Source organism: Octopus bimaculoides, chromosome 14 (assembly GCF_001194135.2).
Source record: "Octopus bimaculoides isolate UCB-OBI-ISO-001 chromosome 14, ASM119413v2, whole genome shotgun sequence".
NCBI classification, from domain to species: domain Eukaryota; kingdom Metazoa; phylum Mollusca; class Cephalopoda; order Octopoda; family Octopodidae; genus Octopus; species Octopus bimaculoides.
The window spans coordinates 22,307,456-22,319,965 of record NC_068994.1 but is presented as its reverse complement, the minus strand read 5'-3'; the positions used below and the strand labels follow the sequence as shown (position 1 = coordinate 22,319,965).

At 36.2% G+C, this 12,510-nt stretch overlaps 1 protein-coding gene across 1 annotated transcript in view; it reads left to right on the top strand.

The window, feature by feature from the left end:
- Positions 1-12,157, top strand: part of LOC106884032 (gastrula zinc finger protein XlCGF26.1) — a 21,180-nt gene extending 9,023 nt beyond the window's left edge. Inside the window, exon 2 of the mRNA XM_014935237.2 lies at positions 7,957-12,157. Coding sequence (XP_014790723.1) covers positions 10,140-11,843 — 1,704 coding nt within the window. The 5' untranslated portion in view covers positions 7,957-10,139 and the 3' untranslated portion in view covers positions 11,844-12,157. The remainder of the gene's footprint in view (positions 1-7,956) is intronic.
- The last annotated feature ends 353 nt before the right edge of the window (positions 12,158-12,510 follow it).

Sequence of the window (12,510 nt, the reverse complement as noted above, 5' to 3'; positions counted from 1 at the left end):
CAGCTCTCACTAACCATTCTTCTATCCCAAGTTTCCTCATTGACCACCAGATAAGGGATCGGGGGACACTGTCAAAGGCTTTCTCCATGTCAACGAAAGCCAGGTACAGAGGTTTATCCTTAGCTAGGTATTTCTCCTGCAGCTGTCTCACTAGAAATAAGGCATCAGTAGTGCTTTTACCTGGCACGAACCCAAACTGCATCTCATCTAAATTGATTCGCTCCCTAATTAGTTGGGCTATGACCCTCTCTGTAACTTTCATAACCTGGTCTAACAGCTTGATGCCTCTGTAATTATTTGTATATATATATATATATATATATATATATATATATCGTCAGTGGATCATGTCTCTGAAAAAGAAGCACACTCTAAAAGTTAGCGAAGTGATGTATTTACATGAAGTTAAATATATGTCCAGTCATAGAGTGATCAGTGGTTTTTGCATTCATAAAATGCTTAGCTTTATAGATGACTCGTTAGACTCCAGTGGCCACAGGCCACATCTAATTTATAAGCAAACAAATAATATACTCTCTGAGCCTTAAATGGGACAGGTTATTGCCCTTAGAACGGTCTGGTCAGCAAATTTTATGAACCTAAAGGGCAGACTGGGAATCTCTACCATTAGGCTAGTTCCAGTCTGCAAAATGTTTTTATGGCCCTAACTGATGAATGCCTGCAACAAGTAACATTTGAAATGGTGATAGGAGCTATAGATCTCAAATCTTGAGTTTAGGAGAGACTCTGGGTCCAGCAAATCTTTAAGGATCCTTGCCCACTCTGCTATGCAAAGCTTGCATCATCTGCTCCCATAGGATCCCAACTGCCCTGTATAGATCCTTCATTTAATCTTGTATGGTGTTCCTTCATCCTTAAGGTGCTACATGTGGCTGGCCAGGGATGTGACGTAGCATCTTTCCAGAACCCCTAAAAGAGGACCTGTAGTTTTACCTCAGCCCAAATTCCATCTTTACTTGGTGCTTTATGAAGACAACGTACTTATTGCTGTTACTACCTTGTCTATTGAGGGAGTAGAGGCCAAAGACTTGGTGACAGGCTTTTGTTGAATAGTGTCAATTATTGTTTCTTCTATAACTGACCCACAGTTTGGAAGTTCAGAAAAATGTCCTATCCAATGACCTGCAATTTTTGTTGTTTAGTAAGTGGGAAAGAACCTTCCTTGGAAAGCAAAGCAGTTAATTTAGAACTTTTAGGCCTATTAGTTTGCTTTACAAGATGGTAGAGCTTTTTGCTGTCATTCGCATCAGTAACAGCTTGAATATCATGGACCTTCCCACAAGGTGTTCTACATCTTCATGAGAGATCACTGCAGTAGTGATTTTGTATTCTTGTGATAGGTAAGTGCTAGTATCTGTTGCACAACTGATATCCCTCTGTGCAGTAATACACTATGGGCATTGCACTTTGCTGACAGGAATCTCTGAACCTCAGCATCATTTTCATCAAACCAGTCCCAATGTATCCCTTTGTAAGATGCATTGCATAAAAAACATTATATTCTTCAAAGATAGGTGAAATGAAATTGTCCCAGAAGTGACCATGAGAGTGTCAGAAATGTATTTCACTGTTGTTGCAACCCTTGTGTCATATACTTGAGTCACTTCTGAAACAAAATCAAATCAGCCAGTTATCATCATCATCATCATTGTTTAATGTCCACCTTCCGCGCTGGCATAGGTTGGACAGTTTGACAGGAGCTGGCTTGGCAGAAGACTGCACCAGACTTCTGTGTCTCTTTTGGCATGGCTTTTACAGCTGGATGCCCTTCCTAATACTAACCACCTTGAAGCGTGGACTGAATGTTTTTACATAGTACCAGCACAGGATAGGTCAGTTTTGACATGGATTTTATAGCTGGATGCCCTTCCAAATGCTAACTACTTTACAGTGTAAAATGAATGCTTTTTACACACTGGAACTAGCACTGGCAGGGTCACCAAGAGACTTGCAAGCCAAAGAATCTTTGAGAGGGGAGGAGGCAGTGGAGGAGGTGATCTTGTGTCAGATGATGAAAGGTTATAGTGTGACAGAGAGACAGAAACAGGTGTCTTGCTGTAGAGGAGGTACATGGTTACCTGGCCAGAAAGAAAGGGAGAGAGAGAGAGAGAGAGAGAGAGAGAGAGAGAGAGAGAGAGAGAGAGAGAGAGAGAGAGAGAGAGAGAGAGAGAAAGGGAGAAAGAAGGAGAGTGGGAGGAAGAGAGTTAACAAGAATGAGGACACTGTTGAAAAGGAGATACATGGTTACCCATCCAGAGGGAAGATCAAGAGAAGGAGAGAGAGTGATCAAGAATGAGGGCCGAAACAGGTGTACTGCTGTAGAGGAGATACATAGTCACCTAACAAGAGGGAAAGAGAGGGAGATAGCAAGAGTGCAGGAGAGAGATGGTGGCAAAGTGCCAGGGTATACTCACAAAGAACAGGGATCAGAGCATAGATGGGATAGTAGAATAAGGAAGAAAGAGATAAATGGTGGCAAGTGCCAGAACATATCCTCAAGTTATGGAGCTCATAATATAAGTGGCAGAGTGTTGCCAAGAAAGGCTTGAGTAGGGAGGAGGAGGAATGCAGTGACTAGTGAGAATCTAGAATTATATAGGGAGTGGGGATAGCAACAATACAGTGAGCAGGGCAGTGAGGATAGGATTGGGGAGTGGGAGATAATCATAGTGTATGTAGAGGAAATGTGAGGAAGAGGAAAGATGCTGTTTGGGAGAGGTGATATAGTTTGGTTTGTTGGGGTAGGGTGTGTGAAAATTTCTATTGCTACATGTGGGTGGAACACAACACTTCTAGAACTCATTCTCACTGACATGGGCAGGTCTTCTCTAGAACCTCATATTGCCAGACATCTTGGCCCATTGTCATTTTTTCCATGAGCCCCAACATCCTGAGATTGGTCCTCAGCACTTCTCATGTCTTCCTGGGTCTCCCTCTTCCACAGGTATCATCCAGTTTCAGTGACTGGCACTTCTTTATACAGCTGTCTTTATTCATATGCACCACATGTCCAAACCAACATAGTCTCCTCTCTTGCATAGTTGTTAAGCAAAATATGGTGTCCCTACCAGCAATCAATCAATGACACTAAACTCAGCTTGCGAAGACCTGTTGGGGCAAGTGAGATCGATCGAAACTGAACCAAATTCGATTACTGGCACCCGTGCCAGTGGAGCACTCACAGCACCATCTAAGCGGGATCACTGCCAGAGCAGCGGTCTCGCTTCTGTGTCAGTGGCATGTAAAAAGCACCATTTGAGCGCGATTGTTTCCAGCTTCACCTTACTGGCACGTAAAAAACACCATTTGAGCATGGCCATTGCCAGTACCACCGGACTGGCCCCTGTGCCGGTGGCACGTAAAAAGCACCCACTACACTCTCGGAGTGGTTGGCGTTAGGAAGGGCATCCAGCTGTAGAAACTATGCCAGATCAGATTGAAGTCTGGTGTAGCCATCTGGTTCGCCAGTCCCCAGTCAAATCGTCCAACCCATGCTACCATGGAAAGCGGACGTTAAATGATGATGATGATATATGTATATATATATATATATATATTCTTATTCTTTTATTTGTTTCAGTGATTTGCCTGTGGCCATGCTGGAGCACCGCCTTTAATTGAGCAAATCAACCCCAGGACTTATTCTTTGTAAGCCTAGTACTTATTCTATTGGTCTCTTTTGCCAAATTGCTCAGTTATAGGGACATAAGCGCACCAGCATCGATTGTCAAGTGATGTTGGGCGGACAGATACAGACTCACGAACATACACACACACACACACACACACACACACACACACACACACGATGGGCTTCTTTCACTTTCTGTCTGAAATTCACTCACAAGGCTTTGGTCAGCCCGAGGCTATAGTAGAAAACACTTGCTCAAGATGCTATGCAGTGGGACTGAACCCAGACCCATGTGGTTGGTAAGCAAGCTACATACCACGTTATATTTACATTATATATAGATAAACAAATTTTAAATTGTAACCAATGACTTTTGGCATTATGTGACTGTGGTTGCTTCCACCCGTTCTGAGACTTATTGTTTCCTCTTTAAGTTAATACCCTACATATGATCTGACAATGATAATGTAGACCTAAAACTACTAAATATACTATATCGTAAAGTTGCTGGTGGAAACCTGATAAAATGGAAAATGATAAAGTTATATCAAATCCTACATAGTATAATGTGTCAAACAATTTTATCTAAATTTCTCTTTCTGTCACTGTACATTATGATTTGTTTTTCTAGTAGTAACTCTATTTTGCCTTTAACAGATTGTGTTTGTATGGGCAATACATGGTCCAGTAATGAGATCAGTAAATTTACTTTGACATTCACCTTACATATCTGCACTTCACTCTATTTGAATAAGGCAAACACACATACCCATGTACATACATGCATACATTAACTCATCACATATTAACAGTACTTGTTGGTTGCTTGGTGATACTAAAAGAGTTAATACAAGCTACCTTCTATTACTCTTTCTTCCCTCCCTTATTGTTTTCTACTGTAACTAGACCACCTCCTGCATAACTACAATTAACAGTTCACCCCTGCTATCTTTGCCTCCTACTATCGTTACTCCTACCTTTATTATATGAGTATAACTTCTATTTCCTTGGAGATGGGCTTGGAATATAATGACTATCAAGAGTATCTTGTGCCACAGATTGCTGCTTGCAGGAGATATGTTCTCTCATTCATTATGTATATACATGCACTCATGAGTCTAAGAATATGTATATATAGATAGATATATGTATACATCTTTGTCTGTCTGTTTGTCTTTCTTTCTCTCTTCCTTCCCACACACACATACATATTTAATCCTAGGAAAAAAACAATTTACATAACTGTTAAGTTCACATAAGTCCCCATAGATTTATGCTCATCAGATATGCCTGCTCAGATCTGAAATGGCACATTTGACGACTGTACGTCACAGGACATTTAAGAGGAACTATTAATTTTGTAATCTGCTCTGTTCATATATTTTCATAAAAAATGAAGAAAATATATTTATTCTCACCCTTTTATATATTGAGTAATCTTTCTCTTTTGGCATATGAACCACACCCAATTACATTTATATATATTATCATCATCGTCATTTAATGTTTGTTTTCCATGTTGGCACAAGTCAGAAGGTCTGACATGATCCAAAAGCTGCAGAATCCTTGTCGGAATCCAGTGTCTGTTTGGTATGATTTCTATGGCAAGACATCCTTCCTAATGCCAACCACTTTACAGTATGTGTTGCTAAGGAAAGTTGCCAAGTAACATGCAAGTCAAAGAAAGTAAAAGGAAAAAGCTCCTCCAACTGAATAAGACTGTATTTGAAAGAGGGGCTGGTGGCTTTATACCAGGTGTTGAAGGCCTAAGTATGATAGAGGGACAAGTAGAGGTGCTTTAGAGGAGATATATGACTACCCCACCCCACACCCTTGTGTATTATATGTGGATAGCTTCATAACAAATGACACCAACATCATTATCTTGGCTGGGCAGCATCATGATGACTACTCCAGAGTATTGCTATGGTTCTAGAAAAAAATGCTTCTAGATATTTATGAGGCAAATGAACAAACCATGAACTTTAGGAAACTAATCAGTGTATATAACACAGAGAGAAGCTGAATGGAAGATAATAACCAGTGTTCTCTGATGAAGGGATCAGAAGTGTGAGGTGTTCTGGATTGCAAAACAGTGTATTATTGGAGAAAAATGTGTTTGAAATGACTTACTCACACTGATGCTGAGAAGAAAGAGGCTTAGAAATATGTCTACGAGAGGCTATTGTGGAAAACTTTTGGGAAGAAGAGGGATTTCTGCAGGTATATCAAACCCATATTCAAGTTATGAAAGAAACTGAATGAATATGAACACAATTTATTAAGAGAATCAGCTTAGATGAGATGCAATTTAGATTTGTGTCTGGCCATTCCACTATCAGTTCTGTTTTCATAATGAGACAACTGCAAGTGAAGTTTTTAGCTAAGAGTATACTCCTCAACCTAGCAATTATTGATCTGGAGTAGACCCTGATCTATAATTAGGTGGTCTTTAAGTGTAGAAGAATGATTTGTGAGAGTGATGTCAGCCATGTACAAAGAGGGAGTTAGTAAAGTGAGAGTTAGCAATGAGTTCAGTGTGGAAATAAGTGAGTAGATAGTTGTTCATCAAAATTTGGTTACCAGAGAGAGAGAGAGAGATAAATGGTGGCAAGATTCAGTAATGAAACTTCAAGTGCGGAAATAAAACCTAGAATTGAGAAGCCTCAATTCTAGGTTTTGAGAAACCTCATAGTAGACTGAAGTTTTAGTATGTCGGAAAGACTCTGCAGCCATCAAAGAAATGATTGTTTTCAAAATGCAGAAAAGGTGTTGGTGGTAAGTCCATATGGTGTACTCATGTGAAGAGGAGGGGCAAGATGTGTATTAGGATTGTAAGTAGACTTTCAGAGAGGGAAAAGACTTTATACATAGTAGATGAAAACAGTTAGCAGTCAGAGCACAATAAAATAAATTCCATTCATTGCTTGGTAGGTTCTATAGAAATAGCTGATGATGCTCTGAAAGTATAATATCTAGAATAAATGAGGGTGGAAAATGTTCTGAAGGTTATTACTGCTATAGGCAGTAAAGGGAATCTCTGAGCAAATGGTAGATTGTATGATGCTTGTGTATGAAGTGTAATGTTGCATGGTAAAGAAACACAAGCACTGAATACAGAGAATGCATGAAGTCTGGAAAGAAACAAAGTGATTTTGTTCTGAGGAGTGCATTATGTTAGCATGCATGAACAAGGAGACACAGAGGAGCAAAGAGGAAAAACAGGGTATAAGAGGAATCAGGTGTAGTGCATAAGAGAGATGACTGTATTGGAACAGGAAGGATGCCTGTTGGGGTAAAGATGTGCCGTGAAATCCAAAAGGAATGGAATTGAGGAAGAAGAAAATTGAGGAAAACATGAGCAGCGTGATGGAAGTAGATTTTAGTGGTTGTTGAACCTCACAAAGGAAATGACAAAAGAATGCAACAAGTGGCATGATACTATATTGGAGCAGAATCAACCAACTCAGTTTTCATTTTCACTTTTTTTATTTTTTTAAAAATATTTATGACTATAAATTGTCAGACAGAAAATTTAGGAATGAAGCAAAGTAATTAAATATATACTGGAGTGTTGCCTATTGAGATGGATAATGTTAGGAATATGATTTTTCCATTGTAGGTAACAGCATGCAATGTTAGGTACAATAATTATATTTTAACTTTGGTCAAATTTCATGATGCTTGTAATGAAATCAATACTAATTTTCAAAGTAAGAAATTATTAAATTAAAATAAAATAAATTTGCTGTAAGAATACAATATCAATAACATTAAACTACTTAACTATCAATTCATTGCAGATGCAACATATTGGTTAATTCCATACAAGACAGTTTGAATTGTTTGTGTGACCAAGCAATCAATATTGAGCATTCTTACTAACATTATTCATTATATGATAGTCAACACTCTAGCATAGTGAATTATGAATACCCTGTTTAACCTCTAAGTTTTCTCAACACAACAATGAATAATTATATTTAATTAAAAACAAAAATGAGAAAATGAACATTTTTAATTCCTCTCTTCAAAACAATTGAACTATTTCCTTTTCTTTGATAAGTAGTGGAGAGACAGAGAAACAGTATAGGGTTGGAGTAACTTAACACATTTAGTTTTGTACCTATATCTTCTGAGTTCAAATTCTGCCAGATTCAATTTTACTTTCATCTCTCCAAGGGAGATCAAATGTGTGATAAACTATAAACAATTGAAGTGATTGAGACTTTTCCTCTGCCAATGTACAGAAATTATTATTTTTCTCTTTATTTTCTTTCTCCTTCTCTTTATCTCTTTTCCAGATAATTCTACAAATTCCAGACTGTTTGAACTTACTTCTTTGACCAAGATATCAAACCACATGCACAATCCAAATTCCAATTACAAAATGCTTGTTATTACAGAACAGTGATGAAATACCAGCTGCATACAATAATTTGTAAATCAATATCAGTTTCCTGCTATTTTACATTCATTTTGAGAAGGTTGTTGCTTATTGACAGATTTTGAATAATTTTCACAAATATGTTTGATAGAAAAACAACGCACTAGCATTAACTGATAAACTTTAATAAACTGATGACCATAGGTAAATTGATCAATAGAGAGTAATAATGATATTTTAATGATTATTGATGAATATCATTCAGTTATCATTGGGGAATTATCACTAATTATGGAACACATATATTGGTAACAAATACTGGTTGATGGGTAGAAAACTGAAAGATGATTTGAAGAAAATAGATATGAAATTGTCAAAAAACAGCTGGTATTTTAAGAGTTAAGGAATTCTTTAAAAAGTTGAGAATGCATTTTTTTAGTCAATTCATTCAACTTTATTTGATATTGTGTGATATCTTGCATAAACTATAGAACAATATTTAATGCCAATTCTTAGAGATATAATTTACAACCCACTTTAATAATGAATGAGTTAATCGGCCTATATTTTATTCATACACAGTAATGTTAAAATGTAAATAACATGAGCCTATTTACCTGGATTGTAATTTTAATTCACTTTTAATTAAATTCACAGTCAATTTTCTTGAAAAAAGCATGAACATAACACAAAGTACTTGTTCTATAAACATAGTTTTATACCTATTGCAAGAAATCAGTCAGTGCACTTCAAATGCCAAAAATACTGCTGAGGTACAGAACTAGTAAATGATGTCTGCAATCCACTTTTGATTCCTGTTTGCAGTTCTTTCACTTACATTGCAAGTGTTGTTGAGAAAGACATAAACATGATAAATTCTTATTTAGTTTCCCCCACAAAGCTCAAGCTTATCTTTTAATATATTTCATATGTATTTTTTTGTATTCATATGTACTTCCTATTTAAAGTTTTCCTGAAATTCCAAATGAATTTCACCAGACACACGTTATACTCCTCCATCTTTATGACAGTGTGTCTCTGGTACTCGTTTCTTGTAGAAGTATTGTCCTTACAACAATAAAATACTGACATTCAAAGACCATAACAAACAAATTTCTTTTGTGATATTTGCCTTCTTCAATTCCAAAAAAAGTGTCAACAGAATGAATGTATAAATTAATTCATAATTTAATAGGTTAAAACAAAAAAAAATTCATAAATAAATTAAACTGGGATAACTTCTTGAAGTATCTCACTCCTGAGCTTCCTTATTCATTAAACATTAACCTAGACTTGTTTCTTTCTCAAATAATTCCCAAAACTCATTCAATTCTACTTGGTCTAACCTACTGGTTATCATTCTTTTGCTTGGAATAGCATCTTTGGTTTCATATTTCTCCCTTGGACATTTTGATCCTGTTTTTAGTTTTTTAAAATATTTTTTTATTACTATAATGCACTTTGTGCCGTACTTTTTTTAAATTTGGGATAACCCTTTATTAGCTCCTTTTTTTCTTTCCTTGAATAATTTCTTAAATTTTACCCATTTTCTTTGTAAAACATTGCACCAAACCTATATCCTCTCTAAATCAAAAAAATCAATAATGGAAATTTGAGCAAAATATGTTATTACTATTGATCAAAAACTCTTTAGCTGAAGAACATGTTTTTATTTACATATAATTTTTGTCTCATTGTGCTTATATTTGCCATGTGTATGATCATTTTTGTGTATGAGGAACATGATAATAGAATATAAGGAGAAGAAAAAAGAAAGAGGAAACAATTTCTATATGTTGACTTCAATGCTGAAAAGATAGATTAGATTTACTTTCAATGTAAAAGAAGAAAAAAAATAAGACACTAAAAACCCCATCAAAACCTTAAAATAAATATCTCATCAAAAGTACTACAAAAACAACAATAAACTGTTAAAAACCAATCAATCACTCAATTGATGAAATAATTATTTACTTGATCAACCACAACACTTACTCATCCCTTATATAAAATGGCAAATTTATTCAGAATAAGATGATAAAAAATTTTTTTTTAATTCAGATTTAATTTGAAAATCAGATATCTCAGTCTATTGTGAAGATGTATCCTGTACAAACCATGTATACAATGGGAAATCAGTTTAACTTTGAAATTTATGGTCCAACATCCCTTTATTCAACTTTAACTTCAAAAGAAAGCCCATCCAATGGGAAGTGCCAACAGAAGAGTGCTATAGGTATACCCTGTGGTTCATCGGGGACTTCCTCAGTTACGAATAGCACTAAAAAACCTTACAAGTGTGACATCTGTAGAAAGGGATTTTCAAGACAGGTCAATTTGTCCAATCATGAGGCAATACCTGCTGACGATAAGCATTTCTATTGCCAATATTGCAAAAAAGCATTTTCACAACGAGCACATTTACGCACTCATGAATTTACCCATATGGCTGAGAAACCTTTTAGCTGTACTTTTTGCAATAAAACTTTTGCTCAGAGGACAAATTTTGATAACCACCGAAGAATACACACTGGAGAAAGACCATACCATTGCTCTTTTTGTGAAAAATCCTTTAGTCAACGTACCAATTTGGACAACCACGAACGAACTCACACAGGAGTAAAACCATATGTTTGCTCAGTGTGTAAAAAATGTTTTTCTCAGATCACAAACTTGAAATATCATGAAAGGATTCATACAGGAGTAAAACCATATAATTGTGCCTTCTGTGAAAAGTCGTTCACTCAACAAACAGAACTTAAAAACCATGAACGGACACATACAGGAGAAAAACCTTTTCATTGTACATTTTGTGATAAATCTTTTACCCAGAGAACAAACTTAATTAATCATAGGCGTATACACACTGGGGAAAAACCATTTCAATGTGGCTTTTGTGATAAATCTTTTGCTCAGCGCACAAATTTGGATAACCATAAGCGTACACATACAGGAGAAAAACCATTCCATTGTTCCTTCTGTGAAAAATCATTTGCTCAACGAACAAATCTGGATAATCACCGAAGAACACACACTGGGGAAAAGCCATTCAATTGCAATTATTGTGGAAAAGGTTTTGCACAGCGTACAAACCTTGACAACCACAGAAGAATACATACCGGGGAACAACCCTTAAGCTGTAACTTTTGTGGAAAAACATTTGCCCAGAAAACAAACTTGGACAACCATCATAGAACACACACAGGAGAAAAACCATTTACTTGCGAAGTGTGTGGAAAATCTTTTTCCCAGCGTGCCATCTTAGATAACCACAGAAAAATTCATAAAGTCAAATTACTTCAGTCATGTAAGTCATTTGACCAGAGAAATGAGAGTGAAATAGAAGCTGCTAGAATAGAGGTTAACAACAGGACATCAAATGAAGAGGGTAAATGCAATCAGTCAGGAAGTAACCAACAGCAAAATACATCTGGAATGCAGTCATTCAATACAGCTGATATTGCTCGCCGAAAATCAGCATTTCCTCAGCGATTAGATGCAAAGAGCTATAACCAACACAATCCTGTAGTATCAAATAACAGTGAATCTTTTTTAAGGGATTCTCAGCTAACACAATCTATACCAAGCCACCGTATGCAGTCCACTTCATTATCAACCAGCTGGATGAATTCTCAGTTTCTGCACCAAATGCCACAGACATGGGAAAATAATTATGGCTGGTCCAGAGGTTTTTCCATGACTTCTTTGTGGAACTCAAGTTGGACAAATACACCAAGTACACTCTCTTGTGCAATGAGACAAAACAAACCAGGAATTGAAATGGAGTTACACCAGAGAACTTGATAACATTTTATAAGACTGGTTAAATGTAGAGAAATCATGTTTGATTTTTTGTTTGTTTGTTTCATAGTTTTCTAGGTGATTTGTTGGAGGACAGTGCTTTCTGTAGAAGTTGTATACCTTATCTCTTTCTTTTTCTCTCACATACATATATATATATATACTTACTTAGGTCACATCCATCAGTTTTTCAAAAAATGGCAAACAGCTGTAGAAGAAGAGAAAGACAAAGATCACATTCAGAAATTACTGTATAAATCAATCCTTGGCTTGCAGCCTTAGCTGCAGATCTGGTATATAAAGATTGCTGTTTCTTGTGTGGGTGTTATATGTGGAATTTCTTTGAGCTTTTTCATCCAGGTCTTATGAAAGTTTTGTTATCCACTTCTTAATCCTTGTGACACTTGGTGTCCTGTTATCAGCAACTGAGTCCTGTTGTCAGTAACTGCTTCTCCTATAACAGGATAATATTGATTGCTTTCTTATCACATTTGTATGCCTCTTTCTATTGCAGGAGTAGGTAATCTTTGCCTCTCAATCCAGATAACAGTTAATAATATAGCAAGGCTTCTATAATATAATATAATATAACATGTACAATAAATCTATATATTATATATTGCATTTACATATTTACCTATATATATATATATATATATATATATATATA